Raw genomic sequence first — 26956 nt, 5'->3', positions numbered from 1 at the left:
AGTTTCGTATGTTACACTCGGCTTTCACCATTAGGTCTAATGTGGATCAGTTTTTGCGGAAGCCGTATTGATTACAATTGATGACAGAGTGGGATTCTATGTACCATACAAGTCTATTGTGTATCACCTTTTCTAATGTCTTGCCCAAGCAGCAGGTAAGAGATATTGGTCTATAGTTGCATGGATTTGTCTGATCTTTTCCAGGTTTACGAAAAGCTAGCACTGTTCAATGACACCATGAGCGAGGATAGTGGCTTTTGGAGAAGAGCCGATTCAGAAACAGCAATAGGGAATTTAATGCCTTTTGTCTAGATGTTGCAACATGAGGTAATAAATCCCATCAGGACCTGATGCCACATTTGTTGATTTTTTTAGAACGTCCTGTAGCTCCAAAAATGTAATGGACTGATTATATGGGAGTGTTAGTCTTGTGCTGAAATTTAATTTGCATTTCTCAGCCCTTCTTTTATGTTGCTGAAAGGATGATTCATATGCAGCAATATCTGAGATTTTGGCAAAATTTTCTGCAAGAGCATTAGCTATTTCAACTGGAGATGATAATCTTGTCTGTTCCATCTCAGTATTGTATAGGGTGCTGGTAGGAATCTACCATTCAGTTTTTTTTTTTTATTTTATTCCAGATTATTCTGCTATTGGTATCTTTGTTATAGTAGAGGCAAACTGGATCCAAAAATCTTTTTTAGCCTTTTTCTTTACAAATCATGCTTTTGCTTTAAGTTCTTTGAATATAAGGTTCTTCGTTGTTGGGTGTTTTCGAAACATGTTCAATGTCCAGTTTTTCTCTTTTTTGGCAAGCTGGCATGCATCACTCCACCACAAATTGGCATGTTTCGTGGAACCAGTATGGATTTTGGTTATAGCCTTGGTTACAGCATTTAGAATCTCAGTTGTGATGTGCTGTGTGCCATCATCAATGGATTGATGTCTGATAATTTCAATGTCAAATGAGATATTAGAAGCAAACAACTTCCAATCTGCCTTGGAAAATTTCCATTTTAAGTGGGTATTATTTGCCTGAGGGATTCTAGTTGTTTGGATTTCACAAATTATCAGATAATGATCACTGTTTAGGGGATTGTCCAGAGATGACCAGCGAATGAGTGGATACAATGTTGGAGAGCAGATTGTTAAGTCTATAGCTGTAGTTGTTCTAGTAGCAAAATGAATGTAAGTATCTGCACCAGTGTTCAACAGTGTTAGATTATGTTTGTCAAGCAGCGATTCTAGAATTTTTCCTCATCTGTCTGTATGTGGGGAGCCCCAGAATGGATGGTGGACATTAAAATCCCCTAATAAACAAAAGGAAGGTGGGATCTGCAGAAAAGTTCTTCTAGATCATTATAAGTATATTCTTTGTTTGGTGATAAGTAGATTGAAACTATTATTAACATGATTCCTAAGGAGACACATATTGCTACTGCTTCTAAGGGGGTCTGCAGTGGAATATGTTTAGTAGGGATTCTTGAGTTTACAAGGAAGGCCACACCTCCACACACAGTGTTATTGCTATTTCTGTTATGCTAATATATAGTATAGTTCTTGATTTTTGGAATTACTTGCAATGGTAGATTAGTTTCTTGTAAACATATGCTTACCAGACTATACTGTTGGATTAGGTCATAGTTATCATCAATGTTGCTATGTAGGCCTCTACAGTTCCACTGTATGATGTGATCCATTATTTGTTTTTAGCAGTTGGATCTGGTTCAGTCTGCCTTTTAGGTCCAGTCTGTTTCTGTCTCTCCAATTTTATTCTTTCTTTTTTTGAGAAGATAGGTGGTCCGGTGTTGATGTCGTCTTCTGCGTACAGATCTAAGATTGGCTCATCCTGGTGGATGTTTTCATCTGTATCCATATTTGTTAAATTTGGCTGAGTTTACACAGAAAATTATATCTGATTCTCATGACTGGTAGTGTCGCATTTTGTCTGCACTGCACAGCATATGGTTTTAAAAGCTTTTCTAAGATTATTCATGACATCTTAGAAAATGTATGTAAATAAAGTACATCTATTATATCACAGGCACGGCATGTTCACATAATAATCCTGGAAACATTTTGCAAAGCAGTGATTTAATGTAACCATATTACATATAATACATAGTTACCTGCAGCACGTTGTTGCAGAGTAATTGGGCAGTCCTTATGAGCAAGAAGCATAGTTTTCAGTTGAGCCACTTCATTCCTTAACATCTGCACTTCATTCTGTAAATAATATAATAAATGCACATTACATTTACTAACTTTTGACTCCTAATTTATTTTAATATGAATCTTAAAGTAGAGTTAATTATGTTGTATAACTATCTGTTACAAAGAAATTGAATTAAACTTAGCAATTTAAGCTTTTAGGATCAAGTGGAGCAGAGCAACCTTTCAAAACATTTGCAATTAATTCACTCTAATGTAGCATACATACCAATAATAATTTGTTTAAATCAAAAGACTTAATTATATCAAAAAATCCTACTGTTACAAATGCATTTAAAATTCCATTTTACTGTCTTATCCTGAAAAAAAGACAAATGTATTTATAGATAACTTATTTATAAATAAGTTATTAGTAGTAGTAGCAGTGGCATATGATGTAAGAAAGCAAGCTTATATAGCAAAATCCAAAAAAAAAAAAAAAATCCTCTCACATCATCTGTCCATCCCCTCTAGTAATTTGTCTAGTTCTTCCTCAAATTTATCCAAACTGACCACTTTCACAACAGATGAAATGTGTCTTTGAACATTCAACCACCTGCTGGCTGAAGACAAATTGCTGCACATGTATCCTACAACCATCCTTCCACAATTTGAATTCATGCCCCTCTTGTGTAGTCTGAGCAAGAGGAAGAATGTCATCAGCATTGAGCTTGCTCAATCCATTCAAAGCATTAAACACCTTAATCAGATCATGTTGCAGGTGCCTAGTCTCCAAACAGTGCAATTCGCAGAACTGAAGCCTGAATTGGTAAAGATTACCCTTTTGTGCCCCCCCTCACTAACCTCACTGCCTTTCTCTGCACCCATTCTAACAGTTCAATTTCCTTAAAATTAGGCTTCCAGACCTGTATGCAGTACTTAAATGTGGTAATATTGCCTTGTACAACAGGATAATCACCACCTTATCCCTGCTGAAACAATTCATGCTTATCATTGACAAAACCCACTTGAGCTGTCCTGGCAGCCCCTCTGCACTACTCAGAGAATTTCATATATGATTGCTCAATTATCCCCACGTCTTTTTCATTCTCCACTACCCTTAGTGTGGTACCACACAGTTGGTACATTAATCTGGGACTACTGCAACACATACGAAATACCTTGCACTTGCCAATGTTAACCTTTAATAGCCTCTTCTTAACCCATCTGCTTAATTTTACCAGATATTTTTGCAGTAGTATATCCTAACTGCTGTCATCAACATCATTACTAAATACTGAAAACAACAATGGGCTCAGCACGGAACCCTGGGGAACTTCACTAATAACATCACTCCGAGAGAGAGAGAGAGAGTCCATTGATAACCTTTCATCTTCTCCCATCCAACCATCCCTTTATCCATAGCAGTAATTTGCTACTAATGCTCCAATTTGTATAGCAGGTTTTAAAGATATTTTTGTTATTGTTAATTTTACTATTGTTATTGTCTATGGGATTGGTCAGTTACAGAGAAATGCTTGGCACTCAGAGACTTGGGGCAAGGTGCTTTATCATCATTATGTGTGTCTATTTTAATTTGATTTGACTGAGATTAGGCTCTTTGGAATTCAAGTATTGTGAAGAACCATTGGAATATTTATTTGGAGCTTTTTTTGTTTTTTTTTGTATATAGAGCAGCACTAACTTGTTATTATAGTTTGATATTGGTACTGGATTTTATTGGTACAGGCAGTCTGTGTTTATGACACAATTGGGTGATGACAATTGTCTTAACACATTCACTGCATGAATGCAAACTTGCATTAAAACAAACTGCAATGTTTGTGCTTCAACACAGATATGCATCCATTTAACTGCGGTCAACAGAGGAGTGCTGTAATTGGAAAGGCATACGAAATGAACAACTAAGCAATATCAGCCTGCCGACTGAACTATGGACTATTGCATTACAACTTCTCTGAGCAGTGCAGACATGCTGCCAGGTCAGCTCATGGGTTTTTTAGTGATATACAAAAACTTTACTAGTAGGTATAAGGAGGTGATTATTGCATTGTACAAGGCAATGGTTAGGCTGCATCTTGAGAACTGCATTGATGTCTGGAGGCTTCATTTTAGGAAGGATGTAGATCTGCTGGAATAGATGCAGAGAAGGGCAATGAAATTGATGAAGGGGAACAAAAGGATTCTGTTGCCAAGAAAGGCTTTAGTTCTGCAACTATGGCATCTAGAGACTAGGCACCTGTGAGGTGATCTGATGAGGGTTTAAGGCTTTGAATAGACTGAGCAAGCTCAGTGCTGATGACATTCTTCCTCTTGGCCAGACTACATACATGAGGGAACATAAATTGAAACTGAGAAAGGATGGTTGCAGGACAGATGTGCAGAAGTTTACCTTTGACCAGGAGGTGGTTGATTGGTGTAACAAATTTCCATCTGTTGTTGTGGAGGTGGGTGGTGTTAATAAATTCAAGGCAAAACTAAGCAGATTGTTGGAGGGGATGAGAAGATAGTGTAGGAAGGTTTATTTTTTATTTTTTTGGCTGACAAGCTTGCCTTCTTGCATCATTTGCCACTACTATAATAGTAATAATAATTACTGGGATTTTGCTAGGCATCAATTGCACTGTCTAGAGAGTGCTATAAAAGCTGCATACTTGGTTCATCATTTCATATGTTCTTTGCTTATGCTGGAATTATTTTATCTAGTTTAGTATGTTTCACAAGAATTAAAGGTAAATTTTTTTGAAGATTATTCTTGTTAAATTTTAATTCGTGAAAAAAACACATCATCCTTAGTGCGTCTCTACTGATAAAATTTTAGGTAAAAAGTATTTTTCTATAAAATTTTACTTTGAAGGGTTGTTATATCCCAGTCCTTGATGTCCCAGTTGATTCACAGCTGGGACATCAGGACAGAAAACGAACAGAGATGGACAATATGTTGATGCTGATGACATTGAATCAGTTCTTTATAACATGTAATCTGATACTGAAATAGAATTCTATTCAAGTGATGTGGATTCTGAATCTCATTCAAATGCATGTTGATGTTACAATGCTATAAACAACAGATTTTATCATTACTTTGAGTGATGACTCTTATGGATGAAATCCATTTACTAAGGAGCACTGTCTACTTGCTCCAGCACCCCAGAAATGCATGCATGCGCATGTGTGGGTGTGTGTTACCAATATTTAGTGCTGCATAAGTTGCAGTGGCTATAGTGCACCTATTTGTAGTAACATGCTAAAAAATAATTAAGAAGTGTAACCACCTCATTTTTATTACCAAATTTATTTAATATCTACATCAATAAAATTCTTAAAGAATGGAAACAAACAATTAACAATGGAATACAGTTGAACAACAGGAATAAAATCCAAACTATATTATATGCTGATGATCAAGTTATAATGGCAAAATCCAAAGATGAACTACAGATAGCAGCACATGAACTTAATAAAATAGGTAAAAAGTACGAGATGAAAATCTCCACCTCAAAAACAAAATCAATGGGATTATGTGGAAAAAATATACAAAGAGTCAAATTGTTATTGATGATAAAATAATAGAACAAATATCTGACTTCACCTATTTGGGAAATTTAATATCAAATGAAGGGAAAGACATCCACATTAAACTACAAAAATATAATAAAATGAATGGAACTATTAAACACCACTTCGGAAAACAAATGACAACTGAAACAAAATTACGACTGCACAACATCACTTCAAAACCAGCCCTCTTCTACAGCTGTGAGATTTGGGTCATAAATAAGAAAGATGCACACAAACTAGAAGTAGCACAAATGAAATTTTTAAGACCATTATTAGGCTTTACAAGACTAGACCACCAAAGAAATATAGATACCCGCGAGAAATCAAAAGTAGATAACATAGTAAATGACATAAAACAGTATCAGGAAAAATGGATCAGCCACGTAGAAAGAATGAACCCAGACCGGATCCCAAAATTAGTCTTTAACTACAAACCTACAGGCAAGAGAAATGTTGGTCGACCAAGACAACGATGGCAAGATCAAGACCACCTCCAAGAGCTACAACGGAACAGGTCTTAAAAGACCTAAGCCGGACCAAGTTCACGATGATGATGATGTATCCCTTTGCTCTTAGTATGTTTTTAGGGAAGCACCCGAGGGCACATAGGGATGACCCTTGCAAATATAAAAGGCAGCAAATGTGTTAAATCAGAGCACATTTTTCCCTACAATTAAGTCAAAAATCTGAGTAACATTTCCTGGGGAATGAAATGGCTGATTAAGCTGCTAAATGTCTGTCAACTTTAGATTTAACTTCCATCCCTATTCCAGCCTCTGACTATAATCACATCATTAAAGCAGCATGCCTTGAAGCAGCCATATCACTTATTTTTATAAAATTACCTATAATACTGTATTCAGAAAAAAATACTGTACACATAATTATAACTTATTAAGGAGCACATTAATTTTTTAATTCAAATAGGGATGCATTGATGATTTGGAAAAACATTTTTTTAAAAATGTTTTTCCGAATAAGGAAACAAAAAAGGAAGGCAATCCTCCACCTGTTCCTAAAACCTGTGCTCCAGAGCTAATAATGCCATTTTGTCCCTTTTTTGCACTAATAGAACATGCACAACAAAGCCTGAAAAGCAATTTAAAAGCCTGAAAAGGTTTTCAAGCCCTGCTGCGGGGTCATTGTGGAACAAGTAAATACATGGACTTAGTTAGGGTAACTACAAGTAAGAACAAGTGCATGTATACTTGTATGTACACTAATGCTAGGAGCATAGAAAATAAATCTGATGAATATCAACTGCTGAATAAATCATCAAAATGCAACCCTTTGGGAATATTCAATATGTGGTGTCACTCAGACATAAGAGATACAAAATTTGAATACGGCAAGTACAATGTGTACAGAAAGGACATATTGAATAGTGTTGATTGTCAAGTGGCACGATGGGGTCCCTTCCCAACGAACAGACAAATAGGACAGGAAAGGGGATGGGATTATGCTCTTAATGCATAAGCACAGAAGAACACATAAGCACATAAAATCTAAGGTAGCGAATTCAGTCAACATGGGTGACCAGTGCAATGTTGAGTAAGTTTGGTGTGACATAATCACGAAGGAACAAAATGAAAGTAGGAGCATTTTATAGGACTAATGACTGTCATGAGTATAACACATAACTATCCAGAGAAATAGATTGCGAAAATAAACCAGAATGTCTTACAATGGGGGATTTTAACTTTTCAGATACTGACTGGAACTTGTGGTTTGGTTATTCACGCATGAGCAAGACGTTTGTGGATTTACTGAATGATGTTTTCTAGAGGAGCTGTTAGAGAAGCAATAACACGATGCAATACTCTTGATGTGATTATCAGCAGAAATTCTTCATTCATTAAGAACCTGAAGGTAAAAGGCCCCCTGGTAGCAGTGATCACAGTGTGCTGATGCGGGATTTACTTAAAGACAATCACTGTCTAGGGTAAAGGGAAGGACTTTTGCTTTCGTGAAGGTGACTACAGGGTACCAGACAGTTTTTTTAATTCTATACAATGGGATCATCTGATAATGTTACTAAGAGCAAATTCTAAGGCGCATTTAGGGCTAGAGCCTCAAGCTGCGAACGCTAAGCACTTTATATACATAAGAGCAAATTCTAAACAGGAAGCATTCAGGGAAGTAATCATAGAAGCTAAAGCTGCTAAATGTCCGACAATACATTTAGGCTTTTAATACAAACTAATAAATACTGTTCTAGGCTTAGACTTAAACAGATATGAGATGAACTGATGAGACTTGTGGCAGAGAATAAAAATGCATGGGATGCATATATATTATAGGACAGGCCTTAAAACTGCTAGTTTGGGGGGATACAAGATTAACAGTAGCCACTGGCAGAGGTAAAAGTGATTCTTGCGCTGGTTCTATTGGAATGAGCAGCAGCCTGGAAAACAAGATGCGGGTATTTCAGAGACTGCTGGGAGTCATTGTGGTACAAGTAAACACATGGGTTGTGTTAGGGTAACTAAGAATAGGAAGAGGTGCACGTATACTTACGTATACACCAATGCTAGTAGTTTGGTAAATACACTTGATGAATTTGAGATATTGCTCAAAACAACAAAGGCAGACATTGTTGGGATATCAGAGACGTGGTGTCATACAGATATAAGGGATGCAGAACTGGAATTTGGGAAGTACAATGTGTACAGGAAAGATAGACAGGATAGGAAGGGAGGAGGGATTATGCTATTAGTTAAGAAACACATCAAATCCAAGGAAGTGAAGCCAGTCGACATCCCTGGACAGGGCAGTGTCGAGTCAGTTTGGTGTGACATAAGCACTGGGAGATCAAAATTGAGAGTAGGAGTGGGTTATAGGCCTAATGATTCTGATGAGTATAATAAGAAAGTGTACAGGGAAATAGAGTGGGCCAGTAAATCAGAGAGTCTTATAATGGGGATTTTAATTTCCCGGATATTGACTGGAATTTTTGGGTTGGTCACTCGCACACTAGCAAGGCTTTTGGGGATTTATTGGATGATTGTTTTCTATATCAACACGTTCGGGAGGCAACTAGAGGGACTAATACTCTTGATCTGATTATCACTAGTGATTCTTCATGCATTAAGAATCTGCAGATAAAGGAACCACTAGGTGGCAGTGATCACAGTGCTGAAGTGGGATTTACTCAAAGAGGTGGTAACTACCATCAGGCGTAAAGGGAAGGGTTTTTGCTTTCATAAAGGTGACTACGGAGGTCTGAGACAGTATTTAAATTCTATATGGTGGGACAAACTGATGATGTTACTAACAGCAAATTAAAAATGGGAAGCATTCAAAGAATTTATCTTGGAAGCTACTAGGGTTTACATACCAATTAAGAAATATTGTTCAAGGTTTAGGCCTAAATGAATGTCAGATGAGCTAATGAGACATATGGCAGAGAAGACAAATGCATGGGATACTTAGAAATTAACACATGACACAGAAGCCTATGATAGATATAAGCTGGTCTGTAATCAAGTCACAAAGGAGTTTAGGCAGGCAAAGGCAGATTATGAGAATTCTTTGGCAAAGGATGCAAAGAAAAACAACAGAGTTCTTTACCTATGTAACCTCTAGAAGGAAAGGGAAGAATCAAATTGGTCCATTGGATATTGATGGTTCAACTGTTGATGATCCTGCTCAGTTGGCTAACAAACTAAATGAGTATTTTGCATCTACATTCACACATGAGGAGTTATTCAGGGAGGGGAATGCCAGAGGTGAGTTAAACTCTGGCAGTGAGCGAGATGATTTTGTAATAACTGAGAGGAAAGTGGGAATTGTTGAAGTAAACAGAAAAAAGGCACCTGGGATGGATGGGATCTATCCAGTTATATTAAAGGAGGCAGCAAAGAAATTAAGCAAACTCTTAGCCATAATTATGAGAGCTTCTTTGGACTCAGGGGCTGGATATGTGCAAATGTGACCCCAATTAACAAAGGAAGATCAAAGGGTGGCACAAGTAATTATAGACCTGTTAGTTTAACTTCTGTTCCAGGAAAATTAATGGAAGCACTGCAGGATCATTTAGTCAAGACTTCAGTTATAGCTCGGACACAGCATGGTTTTGTTAAGGGAAAGTCTTGCCTGACCAATTTGATTGGATACTATGATATGGTCACAAAGGAACTGGACGCAGGGAATAACTTTGATATCATATTTGGATCTTAGAAAGGCTTTTGATACTGATGCACATGGAAGACCGCTGAACAAATTGGAGCAGTGTGGCATTGGAGGCAAATTGCTGCTATGGATAAAGGGACGATTGAATGGGAGAAGACAGAGAATGGTAATCAATCGACACTACTCATCGTGGACTAAGTTATTAGTGGAGTCCCTCAGAGTTCAATGTTGGATCCATTGTTGTTTTCTGTATTTATAAATGATATTGATGATGGTATATCAAGCTTAATGTCCAAGTTTGCAGACAATACGAAGGTTGGCAGGGTTGTTAAGGACACTAATGACAGTACGCTGCTGCTACAGGATCTAGAAAAGTTGAGCAGATGGGCTGAGAGGTGGCAAATGAAGTTTAACATTGATAAATGTAAAGTACTACATACGGGAAGCAGTAACCCCAAAGTAACATATCAACTCTGTGGTTATTTATTATTTGTTATTTGGTTTTTTTTAGGAGCATTAGCAACTAAGGCCATATTGCTCCAGGGATATGCGGTGGTCATTCCCTGATTTTCTGCATCCTCTGTATTTGGTGGTCATGGGCTCGAACCCTGGTCTACTCAAGAAGCGTGTGCTACGCACTGCTGCTTCTGCCCACCTGGCTACGGAGGCACCAACTTTGTGGTACTACACTAACAGTGGAAGAGAATGAAAAGGACCTGGGGGTAATCGTGCAGGCAGATATGAAGTTTTCTGAGCAGTGCAGACAGTCTGCAAGAGTAGCTCGTGGTGTCTTGTGAATGATATACAGGAATTTTTGTAGCAGGGATAAGGAGGTGATTATCCCCTTGTATAAGGCAATGGTCAGGTCAGGTCACACCTTGAGTACTGTATACAGGTCTGGAGGCCTCATTTTAAGAAGGATGTAGAGCTTTTGGAATGAGTACAGAGGAGGGCAACAAGATTAGTGAATGGAACAAAGGGTTGCTCTTACGAAGAAAGGCTTAAGTTTCGCAAATTACAGTGTCTGGAAACTAGGCTTGTTTGTTTGGTTTTTAGGAGCATTAGCAACTAAGGCCATATTGCTCTGGGAATATGCGGTGGTCATTCCCTGACCTTTCCGCATCCTCCATATTTGGTGGTGATGGGCTTGAACCCCAGTCTAATCAAGAAGCGTGTGCTACGCACTGTTGCCCCTTCCCACCTGGCTACAGAGGCGCCAAGGAAACTAGGCACCCGTGAGGTAATCTGATTGAGGTGTATAAAGGCTTGAATGGTTTGAGCATGCTCAATGCTGATAGGATCCTTCCTCTTGCTCAGAATAATCACCTGAGAGGGCATAAATTCAAATTGAGGAAAGGCAGATGTAGGACAGATGTGCGGAAGTTTGCCTTTAGCCAGGGGGTGGTTGATTGGTGGAACAGACTTCCATCCTTTATTGTGGAAGTTGATAGCCTAAATAAATTTAAGGCTGAGCTGGACAGGTATTTGGAAAGAATGGAGGAGTGAAATGGGAGCGTTTTTTTTTTTTTTTTGGCTGATGCTGCATAAGCTTGCTTTCTTGCATCATATGACTCTACTAATGCTAAAAAATGCTAATGCTAATTATCAAGGGATACAGATGTGTATAGTAGATATAAAGTAGTCTTTAATCAAGTCACAAAACAGTTTTGACAAGCTAAGACAGATTACGAGAAATCTCTGCCAAAAAATGGCAAACAAATGTCTTTTATGTGCAAGGAAAGTTTTTGTACTGTCGCACATAAAACACCATCATACATATTGGAGCATTGTGACATTAGGGGAAAGTCACTGCTTTGGATAAAAGGATGCATTAGATCGTCTGTTTCCTTTCAGGTGCTGAAAAATTCATATTTAAGTAATTTATATAATTTTAATTTACGTAATATAGTAAGAATCAGAATTGAAGAGTTTCACAAGAAAATATTGTGGTAAGCCTCTTCAATTATTTTTTTAAATATGAAGTAACTAAATGAGGGGGTTTTACCTTTTCACCTTGTGGACCACCTCAGCAACTTTCCAAGGCCTGGATATTTTCTGAGGTGGTTCACATGGTGAAATGATTAGGAAATGCTGATCTAAATAATGGTTTTCCAAAAATCGTGCTATGGTTGTTAAGGATAAGAATGAATATATCAAAATGGGCTTGCATTAAAATCTCCTCACAGATTTTCTGAACACACTAAAATTTGAAAAATTCAAGAGTAAGAACCTTGCCTCTTGTCCAAACAGTGGCCAGACCCCCGGTCTCTTAGCAGTGCTACTGGCTTCAACTTTTGCTTGTCCTTACTTCTCTGTGCATCCTGATACCTGTTTCATTCTCATCTAAATAAAAAACTGACATTAGAATTTAAATTTTCCTTTATTAACTCTTGCACTGATGAGCTAAACTACTTCTTATTATAACACATCATGCTCAGTAGCCCACTTGCTTTTCTAACAGAGAGTAATCAAAAGAATCCTTAACAATCTCAATTCTAGGAAGGTTCCAGGTGGCAGTCCTCCTCCTGTTCCTAAAACCTGTGCGCCAGAGCTAATAATGCCATTTTGTCCCTTTTTTGCACTTTCTAATTCTACTTATATTTTCCCTTCAGTACAGAGTTAGTTCATTTCATATCCAGAAAATCCCTAAAAGAAGTGACTAATCCTACCCTTTTCAATTATTGTATTTTTGAATTTACTTAAATCCTTTCCAAAGTAATACAGAAATAAAATAACCACTAAAATTCTCTGCTTATGTCTTCATGATGGTGGGACTGTTAGTAACCCTGGGTCAAACTCTTGTGTGCAAGTCCTAAAATGTGAAACCTAGTATACTAGAAGTAACCACTCAGATGTGAACCAACTTAAGCAGCTGTCATGGTGTGGTATCCACATCACTCATGCTGTCCTTCTGTGTTCACAGGCAATACTAAGTTGCAGATGACTCTCATCATCTGGTGCAATACTACCACTTTGTTTATTGGAGGCTTGAAGTGATGAAACCCATGTTTCATCTCCAAAGTAAATTCCAGGAATTTCCCATCTCTTCCATCATGCAATATGATTGATGTCATTCGAGGTTATGAAGAGCATCAGGGCAAGATCCGATCTTCCTTACACTTTGAGCATAAAGCTCTACAATGGGGATTCACATCAATTCAATGCAAGACAATTCAGTGCATGACAGTTTGGTTGTCAATTGCCAATTTTGTAAAAGATAATTGGTGGCTATAACAATTTGGTGAGTATGACAATTTGATATCAGAGATAAACAAAATCAATGATATAAAAGGCTTAGGAAACAACAGAAATTTTGGCAAAAAAATGAAGGTGGATAGTACACTCCATCAATACAGTATACACTCGATTTTCCAGGCTAGATGGTAAAAAAAAATCCTGGATAATCGATTTCCCGGTTAATTCAAAAATACAGCAAGTCCCTTTTACATACGTAAAAGATACGTTCCAGAATTTCTTATGTAAGACGAGTTTTACATAGCTCGGGAATGACTAAAAAAAATATTGATACTATATCCCTAATATGCCAAAATTACAAAAACCACATAATATCCTCAGAAGAATGAAGAAAAATAGTTATATATTTTTAATTAGTTCAATTAAAAACTTTATCTGGGGAAGGCAGTGAAGCAGCCTGAGTGGCACATAAGAAAAGAAAAGAAAACATAAAAGGAAGAAAAAAACACGTTAATACTGCAAAAACCGATAGGTGTTTCATAGCCTTGGTTATTGTAGTTGACTTCATTGGGTGCTGATCTTTTCACCACTTCTCGTATTCTGTCTTTCTCCTTTATTATCGTGTTCCCCATTGCCACTGACAAATCTGAATTCTGCGTGATACTTGTTAATTAATGTTTGGCCATTTTCATACATCCTTATTATTTTGATTTTCTGATCCAACTTGATCACTTTCCTTTTCTTGATAGATTTACTAGTACCGCTGTCACTTATTCTCTTATTCGGCACCACGATAACTGTCAAAATTAAATTTTCTGAAAAGAACTTCACAGGGTTAAGGCGAAAGCTCACTATTATCACCCCACGCGAGCTCATATTTTACTAAAGCACATTTCTGGAGGTCACTGCCATAAAACAATTTGCACTTTCTGGGTTATTGGGCTTTTCTGTTATTGCAATTCATTATAAATGGGCAGTAAACTCGATCTTATTGCATTTGCAATAATACCGATAGCTGGAATTCTGTGAGTTTTAAGTTCGAGTATTATAGTGAAATGTGTGTCCCCTTCACTGAAATCTTCAGTCATATAAAAATATATATAAATAACATAATGTAAGTCTGCAGCTACATAAGTTGAGACTTACTGTATAGAAAAATGTTCAGCAACCTACGTAAAAAGTATGGCAATAGATAAAAAAAAAAAAAAACTTACTACACACTACTTGAGTGTCCAATAATGATGCTTCCCTTTATTTTTCACGATGCTGATTTTAAATCTAATAGCTTCCCTTTATTTTTTACAGTGTCGCATATGGTTTGGTCACCAACATTATAATGGTTCTTTAGGGATTTAATGGATGTACCGTTTGCAAACTTTTAAATAATTCCAAGTTTTTGTTTAATTGAAAGAACCACTCTTGCGTTTTCCCATCATTTTTGTGATTTCTAAACAAAAAAAATAAAAAATAAATAATAATAATAATAAAAACTCAACGTCCCTGACACAAATAATGAAACAAAATTTGCCCTTTTTTGTGCTGACTGAACGCAACAATCGACGCAATGCACTAAAACAAAGTAAACATTTGGTCTCTCTCTTTTTTTTGAGCGGTGGATGTGAAGGCAGTGGGGATTGAAGATAATAGGTACACTAATCTCCCAATGATGACTTATAACGCCGCTTATTTTCCCCTTTATGATTTCCAAAACATCTGTTTATACCTATTCTAGTTATTACTTGAATTTTATGATTTCTGGTTAATTTTTTTTTTTTTTTCAATTTGGAGTCTTGGAAGTGTCCCGGTTATTCCGATCCTGGTAAATCGAGAGTCTGCTGTAATATAAAATATCAAGAACAGTATTATATCACTAAATTCATCATTTACAGCATGGCATGTTAAAATTTTGAATTTTCTGTCTTGCTTTTGCCATATACTGAATTCCCTCAAAAAAAAGTTCACCAAATTGTCACATACAGAAATATTATTCACTGAACTGCTGCATACAGCAAACTGTCATACAATGAATTATCTTGCTACAAATTGACATGATCCTTAAAATGATGTTTTCAGGCTGGCTGTTAGCTAGTTCACCACACTGAACAGATCAATAACTCTCTAGAAAGTATCAATATTAACTAGTATATGATCTTGCTGCCTCTAGTCTGGCAGACAGCAACTGGAGGGAGTCCGAGTAGTGTACATTGGGGAAGGGGGTGCTGTCGAGGCCATATTATGTCAAGGAGCTAGGTATAGTCTTGCTGTGTGTAAGCCATATCCAAAAATTTCATTACTTCATGCAATGTTTCTTTACACAAGAAAATACACATTTTCTTTACTACTAAATGCAGTGCCTCCGTAGCCAGGTGGGAAGGAGCAGCAGTGCGTAGCACACGCTTCTTGATTAAACCAGGGTTCGAGCCCTTCACCACTAAATATGGAAGATGCAGAAAGGTCAGGGAATGACCACTGCATATCCCGGAGCAATATGGCTTTAGTTGCTAATGCTCCTAAAAACCAAATAATTTACATTTACTACTAAATGCACCATTTTATTCTATATACTACTAAATACATTTTGTACTATTTACTACTAAATAGAACAAAATTATCTGTGAAGAGATCTAAACTTCCTAAACACCTTGTTAATTTCACAAATATATGTGGTCTCAGTTTCAATCTCAGTAATGTTCTTTTCCACTTACAGTATATTGAACCTCATTTACTTATGGAGCCTTTCTCTCATGGCCATTCTCACCTCGTGTTTTCTGGCTTTACAAAAATGTAAAATGGGATGTTCTGCAAGAGCAGGCTCAATGCTGATGGGATTCTCCCTCTTGTTCAGAATAATCGCCTGAGAGGGCATAAATTCAAATTGAGGAAAGTTGTAGGATAGATGTGTGGAAGTTTGCCTTTAGCCAGCGGGTGGTTGATTGCTGGAACAAACTTCCATCTGTTGTTATAAAAGCCGATAGCTTAAATAGATTCAAGGCAGAACTAAACAAACATCTGAAATGAGTGGATGGGTGAAATGAGAAGGTTTTTTTTTTTTTTTTTTTTTTTTGGCTGATGCTATATAAGCTTGCTTTCTAGCATCATGTGCCTTTACTAATGCCAATGCTAAGATTTCTATTTTTCTTTTCTTGGTTGGATTAATATTAATGTTTTAAATCTTCTGATGTCAATGTTTGCTCAGATCATGTCCGTGAAATTATTCTTGTAGGGATCAAATCCTTTATTCCACACTTCATCTTAAAATCTCATTCTTTATCTAAACCTTGATTTTCCAATAAATGTATTATGGCTATCCAAGATAAAAAACTAGCACAATGTAATATAATAGTAATAGTAACTGAAGCATGTGATGCAAGAAAGCAAGGTATGAGCATTTATAGCATTAGCCAAAAAAAAAAAAAAAAAAACACACAACCAATTTCACACATCCATTCCCTCTAAAAGTTTCTTCAGTTCCTCCTTAAATTTATTTAAGCAATCAACTTCCACAACAACAGATGGAAGTTTGTTCCTGCAATTAAACACTCACTGGCTAAAGAAAAATTTCTACACATCTATTCTACAACTGTCTTTCCTCAATTTGAATTTATGTGCCCTCATGTTCATAATCTGAGCAAACAGAAGAATCCCATCAGAATTGAGCCTGCTCAACCCATTCAAGGACTTGTACACCTCAATCAGATCACTCGCAGGTGCCTAGTCTCTAGCCACAGCAATTTGCAGAACTTAATCCTTTCTTGGTAAGGGACCCCTTTGCTCGCCTCACCAATCTTGTAGCCCTTCTCTGAACATGCTCAGGCAATTCTACAGCTTTTATAAAATGAGGCCTCAAGACCTGTACACAGTACTCAAGGTGTGGCCCGACCATTGCCTTATACAAAGGGATAATCACCTCCTTTTTCCTACTAGCAAAATTCCAGTATATCATTGACAAGACCCCATGACCTGTTCTGGCAGCACAATTACTTCCAGGTCTTTTTCATTTTCTAACCCCCTAAGTGAACTACCATACAGTTGGTATGTTTCTCTGGGGGTTACTGCTACCCATATACAGTACTTTGCATTTGTCAATGTTAAACTTCAGTTGCCACTTCTCAGCCCATCTGCCCAAATTTTCTATATTCTGCTGCAGTAGCGCACTGCCATTACTGTTATTCACAATCCTGCCAACCTTTGTATCATCTGCAAACTTCAACATTAAGCCTGATATACCTTCATCAATATCATTGATAAATATACAAAGCAACAGTGGGCCCAACACTGAACCCTGGGGGACTTCACTAATAACATTAGTCCATGAAGAGCAGCTTCCACTAATTACCACTGTCTGTCTTCTCCCACTTGATCACCTTTTTATCTATTGTAGCAACTTACCCATAATACCATATTGCTCCAATTTGTACAGTAGTCTTCCATGTGCACAGTGCCAAAGGTTTTCCTGAAATCCAAGTATATGATATCAAAATTATTTTTTGCATCGAGTTCCTTTCTAACCACATCATAGTATCCAATCAAATTTTTCAGAAAAGATTTTCCCTTAACAAACCCATACAGTGATTGAATTATTACTGCAGCCTTGTCTAGATGATCCTGCAATGCATCTTTAACCAGTGACTCCATTATTTTTCCCAGAACAGAAGTACTCCTTCCCCCCCCTTTCTGAATTGAAGATACATTTGCACATCTCCATTCTTTGGGACCGTAGCCGAGTGGTCAGGAGCGGGAATGCAGTAGCACACGCTCTTTGAGTAGACCGGGGTTCAAGCCCCTGACTGCTGAATACGGTCAATCTGCCAATCCGCACTGGACCAGTGTGGCAGATTATGGTCCAGTTCCCTCAGCATGAATTGTTGAGGAGGCTTCCATCCTGCAGTGGGTCGATAATGGCTGCACTTTACCTTTTTTTAACTATTCTTTGGGAACTTCCCTTGAGTCCAAGGATGCTCTCATAATTATGGCTTTGTCTTCTCCCCCTCAACCACCCCTTTATCCATAGCAGCAATTTGCCTCCAATGTCACACTGCTCCAATTTGTGTAGCAGTCTTCCATGTGCAACAGTATCAAAAGCCTTTCTAAGATCCAAGTATATAATATCAAAGTTATTCCCTGCATCCAGTTCTTTTGTGACTGCATCATAGTATCCAATCAAGTTGGTCAGGCAAGACTTCCCCTTAACAAAACCATGCTGTGTCTGAGCTATAACTGAAGTCTTGTCTAAATGATCCTGCAGTGCTTCTTTAACCAGTGCCTCCATTAATTTTCCTGGAACAGAAGTTAAGCTCACAGGTCTATAATTACTTGTGTCAGCCTTTGATCCTCCTTTGTGAATTGGGGTCACATTTGCACATTTCCAGTCTATGGGTACCTCCCCTGAGTCCAAGGAAGCTCTCATAATTATGGCTAAGGGTTTGCTTATTTCCTTTGCTGCCTCCTTTAATATAACTGGATAGATCCCATCCACTTTGTGAATGGGATCTACCCAGTTATATTAAAAGAGGACAGATGTGCGGAAAGTGTTACTTTTCCTTCCATACAGCTACTTGCACTGTACAAATCTCATATCCGCCCCATAGTGTGCAATATTGTTTCCAAATCTGGTGTGGTGCTCCCAAAACCTTTCTCAGGCTTCTAGACTCCATTCAAAAGAGGATAATTAGGTTAATTAATTACCCATCTCTAACAAAGTCTCTCCACTCTTTCTCAAAGACATTTTGTTTCTACTGCCTGCCTTTTCTATTGATATTTTCTTGGGCACTGTTCTTCTGAATTGGCTTCTATAATTCTTGCTCTCTTTCAAACCACTCCAAACATGTGTGGCAACAAGTCAACATCCTTTTACCACCCAACTTTAAACTCACAGAGCCAACTTTTCTTGTTCTTCATTTATTCCTTCATCTTTTGTTTTTTGGAATAACCTCCCTTCATATGTATTTCTTGAAAATCTATAGAAATTCAAGTGTAATTTTATAAAAGTATCTTTTTCCATCTCCTCAACCTTCAACCCATGCATGGTGCTAGTGCTATAAGTTCTAATACCTTTTGTGCTTACAGTTTTCATAAAAAAAAAAAAATGGTACTCTATTATGCTTCTGTAGAAACCACCTGTATAAGCATTAATGCTTATACAAGTGGTATAATCTTGCATAAGCATTGTATAAAGATTATATAAACTTGTATAAGCATTAGTGCACATCACTGTTTTCACGAAGCATAGTTTTCTTTCTTGGGCAGCTTACTTCATCTTCTATAGTGTCTACGAATGAATGCAATTTTTCTTCCTATTTCATCCAACTATGGATTGTTACTTATGGAATTCCACACTCATGAAATATATTGCATTTTCTTTTTCCACTCTTAACTCTTTCGATAATCTTTTAATTTCTTTAACTGTATAATTTTTTTCTTTTTATGGCAATTACTCTGGCCATACTGATTTACTAATATTTACCATATATTTATTTCTGATGCATGCTCTAGAATTTGCTGTGTTTTGAGAAACTTAAATCAAACCAAACTATCCAGCCTATCAGAGTGCTGAGATGAAATGATGTGATTTCTCCATAAATCACTTGTCAGTTTGTGTATATTTTTGTCAGGGTTAGATGTTAGCAGTTTTGCCTAGTCGAGTGTAACTTCTAGTTGATGAAAGGATGTTGTGTGTCATTTACAAAAATTTACCTTGTAAATGAATGTAATGCACTTGTAAAGCCATACTGCCCTCCAGAGGTAGCTGTTTATGATGGCATTCCACTGATATACTCTTTTATTGCATCTCTACCTGAGAGGAGAAACTGGGTGTCTATAGTAATTAGTCTCTGATGAGTTTTGTTGTCTACAAAAATTACTCAGCAGCTAAATAGTGAATATATTGAAGGGAATATAGTAGCTAATTTCCATTATTTGAAATATGATAGTAAGGTGTACAGTAGATATGAGTACATACAGTATTCACATTTTCCATTTACCAATATGAAACTGCTAGTTCTTTGAACAAATTATTATTTTTTCATAATTCATTTTGGGGATCATATCCACAGTATATCTGAAACTGGCATGAATAGGCATGGTATACAGCAGTTACACTGTAGCTCAATTTTTTTGAAAATCTTATGTGATAAGAAAACTGAAGTTGTTTTCATGTTCAGCATTCAAAAACATATAAGAAAATTTATCATAAGAGAAAAAAAATTAAAGTTTTCATCTGGTGAATTAAAGTTTTCCTTTAGTAAATTGATGCCGAAAATAGCGTCTGCTTTATTGACTACTTGAAATCCTCATATCATTTTGATAAACTCACTCAGAAAAAAAAAATAAAAATAATAATATAACAATATAAAAAAAAAAATTTTTAAAGTCAATTCCTACTTAGGTCAACAAAGAAAAATTTTATTTTAGTTACTTTTTACTAAATAATTACAATTAATATAAATATGTATATACATATGACAGAATCACAATATTAAGTGGCAAAATAGAAAGCAAATTTCCTTGCAATTTTCCATTTTCCTTTCTATATATGGTGTTGGACTATTATTTTTATTCACGTTTCATTTTCCATTTTGTTCCCTCCTTGACTCAGACTAGAACCCAGAATGAAAAAAAGAATCTGAAAAAGAAATTTTTTTCCAGCGATCTACACGCTTCGCCACTGACGGTATTTATTCCTAAATTTATATCCTGTTAAATATCTTATATAAGAGAAATTTTTTTTCTCCCATATAAAACTAAAATTAATTAATGAATTAATATTTGAAAAAACTGTATTAACATCAAGTGTCATCCACTACAAGTTTAAAAAAATGTATTTGAACTTGAGAGAAGGAATAAAAAGTATTTTATTAACGATTGAAAATTTGAACAAGATATATAAATATATATAGGGAGAGTGTGAACTAATAGTAGGAATTGAAAAAGAAATTCAGCACACCACCATTTACAGTTTTTTCTATTTGTTTTTTTTCACTCTTGATATCAACTGAACAGGCTAAATACTATTCTTATATTCCCTACCCGGGGGAGGAAATGTCAAAATAATACTGATGTTTTTGATTTTTTTTTGATCAGTATGGCCATCCTCTTTTTTTTTTTTTTTTTTTTTTCCTGTATACATTAAATGTGCTGTGCTCAAATAACTTGTCTCTGATACCAGAGGTTTTTTCAATAATTCAAACTCGTCAAATTTACTTAGTATATTTCTGACCTAAATGTACATACAATGAAGGTATATTTTTTGCTGTTCTAAAAGCTCTATCTTTATTAACACTGTTTTCAATATAACCCTCATGTAATACAATTAGTTGACTAATTAAAGGCTTTGTTGACTTTATAATAAAAACAGCATATGCACATGTTTAGAAGTATTACCTGTAACTGAGAGTTAGTAGCTGTTAATTCTTCAGCTTTCTTTTCCAAAGACTGAATCCATTGTTTCCTTTTTTGTCGGCAGCGAGTAGCAGCAGCCCTGCAATATCAAAAACACATGATGTAATAAATTTTTTTACATACACTGAATGGCTGGTTTATTATGCACCCTGACCTAACAGCAAGCAAGTAGGACCTGCTTAACTTCTCAGAAAGCCACTGGGTGTGAACTCCACAAAGTGCCAAAAACATTCTGAAAACATGGATATTGGCTCACACAGCCTCAATTACGTTTTGCAATTGCCTCAAACTGGACAGTGATCTTGCTGTAAATATCTTGCTCAAATGAGTTGAGATCCAGTGACAGAAGGCTAATGAAGAAGTATGGTAAAGTCACCTTCATGATCCTGGAACCATTCCTGAATGATTCATGCCTTGTAACTGAGTGTATCAATCCTGCTATTATAGGGGTAAAGGTATCAAAAATGTTCAGTAGGTTGTGGCATTCAATCACTGATCCATGTTATGAAAATACACACCCCACATAATGGGTCCACTGATTCATGTTGCTATTGTCATACTGTGGTTCTGCCATCAGTACAGAAAAAGGAACTGGAACTGGGATCTGTTAGAGCAGTCCTCAAATATCCAGTGTGCCCACTGTACTCAGAGCTGCTTGTTTACAGCTGACAAAAGTAGAACCCAATGAGACTCTCTGTTGTTATACCCTAACCATGATAGAGTCTGGTTCACTGTCATTTGACCAACAATTCTCTTTACCCTCCACCGGCTTCTCACATCTTTTTTTTTTTTTTTTTGTGTTAATTGTTGGTGCATGGCCATAATGCACCTCCCAAAGTTTTTGCATTTTACTCTGATCCAAGCCCAAGGCAGAATTCGAACCCGTGACCTTTGGGTTGCCAGGCAGGCACTTAACCCACCTGGCTAGCCTGGTCGGCCTTCTCACATCAACAAGTTGTCTCCAGCCACAGGATTTCCATTGCCCGGACTACTCTTGTAAAACTCTGGATACTGCCATTGTTGTATGTTATCACTAAAAGTCACTTTGGTTGCACTGTTGACTTTCTGTCGTGATGAATTGCACACTCACACATATACACAATCCCTCAGTATCTGTCTAACCACTTTATATAGCTTGGTACAGACACATGACACTAACTCTGATAGAGAGATCCCTGGATGAATGGGGGTACAAAATGGTACCTAAAAACTAACAAATGCAGAGATTTAGATTAATAACACAAGGATTATGGAAGAAAATACAACTGTCTACAATGGAAATCAGTGGGGAAATCTGATATGGAAGCAAAGTGGTCTTAATTTTATTTTTTTTATCTAACACAATTTTCTATAGACCAAATAAGCAATATCATAGACCAAATAAGCAATATCATGTTTTAATCATCATCCCAACTTTATTTCACAAAATGTTATTTGTATTTTAGTTGTTTTAGATTTCTTATAAAACTTATTTGTAGAAGAATAAGAGAAATTTACCTCAATATGACATGTAGAACATGTCCATACTACTCTCCGGAAATTAAAACAAATAGAAAATTAACGCAAAATGATTATAGTAAAAAATAAATTGAAAACAATTAATAAATCAATTGAACACAAAAAATCAATTAAAAAAGTTTAATTGTAAATTTTGAAAAATATTTTCCTTCTTTAATCAACATAGAACGTATTGAGCATCATAACTCTGGTTTATGCTATCAAATTCATATTTTAAAATATGAATTTGATAGCATAAACCAGAGTTATGATGCTCAATACGTTCTATGTTGATTTCAATATTTGTAAAAGAATAAGAGAAATTTTCCTCATTATAAAGCTTATATAATTTAGCTTTGCAATTTATCATGCTCTTTAAATTGGGATTAAATCAAACAGGGAATTCAGTATCATTTTTATTTGTTAAAGGAACAGGTTCCTTAATTTTATTTTGGATAACAGCTTTGGAAAGACTGAATATTCCCATTTAGTGCTATACAGGCTAAAATTCTAGCAGCTCTCAAAATTATTTTTGGAAATCAAAAGTAAAATGAATTCACACTGAAGTAAGTAGATCAAAGAAATAAAGTAGAGGGGTCAAGGTATTAAGCTAAGCAACTTCCAACAGTGATTCATCATAGGATGTAACTAGCAATTCATCTGTTCACACTGTGGCAAAACATGCCACTGCAGCAAAACTACAACATCCTAGAGTGGATATAATCATCTAATGCAGTGGTTTTCAAACTTTTTAATGTGAAGGCACCCTAAATCCATTATGAAAAATGCCCGGCAACCCTAGCACTGGGTTCAATGGGTGCTGGCAGGATATTTTGTAAGGTGGTGCTGTTTCAAACACAGTGTATGCGACGGATGGCTCCTCTGTTCTGTATATGTACATAAACACTGCAATGCAGTCAGCAATTATTTCATGACGGCTTCTAATTTACACGGCTGCATGAAATTCGATGACCTTTTGTAGCGACGGCCATGATGTAAACCGATACTAAATTTGACGCCACAGCACCCCTATAAAGAGTAAGTGGCACCTTAGGGTGCCGTGGCACCCACTTTGAGAACCACTGATCTAACGGAAATGTCATGGTGCCACTAAAGATAGGGATATTCAGGTGAGCTGAAGAAATTGATGGGAAGGGAAAGGGGGCCACTCAAAATAGTGGTAAACAGAATCTAATACTGCCAACTAGGAGTTCATAGAGGCCACCAGAACTGATATTAGTAACTGAATGATATAAGCTGCTGCATGGATATTGGATTTAGTTTGTTGCTGCAAATCTTCACGATCTGCAGCATACAATCTAAATCATTTTTGCATTTCAAAGCATTTGTGTATTTCATAGCCCTGTCTGTAGTCACTTAGTTTGAAGATATGGTCATGTAACAGTTTCTTGGCTTGCCCAGAGCCCTTAACCTCATTGAACACCTTTGGGATGAACTGCAATATGGCTTCAGTCCAGGCCAACACATCCACCATCAATAGCTGAATTGACTGTGGGCTGAAGGAAAAATGGACCAAAATACTGCCTTACTGGTAACAAGGATACAGTGTATAATTAAGACAAAAGGTAAGCTGATACATCATTAAATGTCATAGCAATAAAAGGTCTTTAAAACGTGCAAGTGGCTGAGCTACATTGCCAACAGTAATCATATAAGCCTTTGGAAATATAATGTATATCATGACTATTATTTATTCTACACTGTTTCATGCTGCTATGATTTGGTCACTTCTGCAGCATTCACTATAATGAATTAGCAACTTTATCAACTTGAGTATAAGGTATAAAGTATGTTCGTGTCAGACGGCACCTGGGATTTCTCCCATCTCTGCATGTGTTTGCTGTATCGAGGACAGTACACTATCAAGCCAGAGACTTGAAAGTGTGTAGGCCATGTCTGTGCAGTGTGATGTGTTGTGCCCATTGTTTGTCCGACTTATTGGCAGCCAGGCCCCTAGTGGGGCCCGACGTTGCCCATACCTCGCCACGTGGAGGCTAGCGAGTGTGTCCAGAATTATGACAAGTTGCTCTGGCAGGTCCTGCCACCTAGTTTCCTGGGATTTCAGTGGCTAGAACCTAAAAAAAAATCCCCGTGTTTCACATTAATTCTTAATGAGATTGCTGTTAGGAAATCGCTGCTTGGGGTTGAACGCTAGAGAGATGTGTTAAAAGGCCTAATAGGTCACGAAAAATTTTGTTGTTATTAAATTTAGACGTGTGGGCTATATGCTAGATGAAAGATAATAGTGGGAGGGAGGGGAGGCTGAAGACTGGGGATAGAAGTAGAAGTAAGGGGTCGATAGAGGAGATGACCCCTGCTAGGCAGTGTGGCACATGCCACACCAGAGGGAAGCTTGGATGGCAGGTGGGAGAGACGAAGAAAAGTTATCTCCTCCTGCCATGGATAGGATATACAGGTAGAGTGGGGGGAGGCTGAAGTTGGGGGGTGAAATGCAGAAGATGAGAACGATAGAAAAGGCGACCCCAGGTGGTCAGTGAGCCAGGCCCATGCCTCACCAGGAGAAGAGATGGGTCGGCAGGGGAGGGAGGAAACAGAGCATGTCTCCTCACCCTCCTGCCGGGGTTGGGAATTAAAGATGAATAGGGTTAGGGTACCCCATTCAAATCGGCATATAGCATTTGGCAGCGGAGCTGCTGGTGGCCCTAGTCCGTTCCCAGCAGAGATCGGACCGAAGCGTGATTGTTCATAGGATGGTTCCTGTTCAGGTTTTCTTGCCGGTGCTTGTGGGGGTCTTTCTTGTGTCATTTCCCATCCATGTGGTATTTGCGTCACTGTTGTTTATAGAGTAATTTCTCATTTATTTGACTTTAGATCCACTTCAGGGTTTAGTGCCTTGATCATCGGAGGCCAGTGGGTTCCAGGCGTCTTCTGTGGGACAATTGCCTTTGAGGTTTGTTCATTTCCTTATTGTGCCAGTGGTTGGTTGTGGTTTGCTGCGATAAGAGCTCTCTGTCTTGTGAACAGGGCCAGTGCATAGTTACAGAAAGCCCGATATTCCTCCCTAGTGTCCAAGATGTGGTGCTCCTGGCCATATAGTAGATACTGTAGTTTGGTGATGAATGCACTGCGGAGGTCGTCATAGAGTTGGCAATCATGCATGAGGTGCTGCCAGCTCTCCAGCCCCCGGCAGGTGCAGGTGGGATCTTCCTGTATTCCGAGTAGGGATAGCTTTGCATTCAATGCTCCATGTCCTGTCAGAAGGTATGTTACTTGTAGGCCCGGGGAGAACCAGGGTGGCGAGTTCGGAAAAACCCAGCCAATGTTGGGCAGAAACTTTCTGGTGATTTCGCCTTTTTGCGAGGTGGACCATCTATTCTGCCACACCTGCAGCAGGTGAGCATGCAGCTTTTTCTTCTCCATAGTCTTGCTATTGGTGATGAATCCCAAACGTGTCTGTGGGATACCCTTGTCCAGGTGGTGCATGAGCCCCCGTTGAATGATCTCTGAGTCCAGTGGAAGGACACCAGCAAGGACTTGCAGGGCATGCGTGCTGATTGTGCTGCAAGCCCGAGTAATGGTCAGAAGGACTGATTGGTGAATTGAGTCAATAATTCGTTTATTGACAACAGTTGTGGCTTTGTGATACCACGTGCCAGATGCATACATGACTATTGGGGTGAAGATGGTTTTATAGAAAAGATGTAGCACTCGTCTGTCTAGGCCCCAGAGTTTGCGAGTGACTCTGGCAACCAATGCAGTGTACCGTCTGACTTTTGTGCATAAGTATTTCAGGTGGTCCTGAAATGACAGATTCGGATTGAGGATCATGCCTAGGTACTTTAGCTGCTTTAAGAATTTAACTGTTTTCTGGTCAATCCTGATTCTTGATTTGTGGAGGCTGCCATACAGTAGATAGGGTATACAGGTAGAGAGCAAGAATCCCCATCTGCTTAACTTTTCTAGATCCTGTTGCAGCAGTGTACTGTCATTAGTGTCATTAACAATGAGTTTGAGGCACCCC

General features: G+C 37.6%; 1 protein-coding gene across 3 annotated transcripts in view; it reads right to left on the bottom strand.

The window, feature by feature from the left end:
- Positions 1–26956, bottom strand: part of LOC150088309 (cyclic AMP-dependent transcription factor ATF-2-like) — a 237356-nt gene that overhangs the window by 8068 nt on the left and 202332 nt on the right. For all 3 annotated transcript variants that reach the window (XM_090370702.1, XM_090370700.1, XM_090370701.1), the window contains exons 12-13: positions 21439–21535; positions 2130–2226 (exon numbers count right to left, since the gene is read on the bottom strand). In XM_090370702.1, coding sequence (XP_090226828.1) covers positions 2130–2226; positions 21439–21535 — 194 coding nt within the window. The remainder of the gene's footprint in view (positions 1–2129; positions 2227–21438; positions 21536–26956) is intronic.

Source organism: Mastigoproctus giganteus, chromosome 3 (genome assembly GCF_048544385.1).
Source record: "Mastigoproctus giganteus isolate SK-2022 chromosome 3, ASM4854438v1, whole genome shotgun sequence".
Lineage (NCBI taxonomy): Eukaryota > Metazoa > Arthropoda > Arachnida > Uropygi > Thelyphonidae > Mastigoproctus > Mastigoproctus giganteus.
The sequence above is the reverse complement of the archived record's forward strand: the minus strand, read 5'-3'. Positions and strand labels throughout refer to the sequence as shown.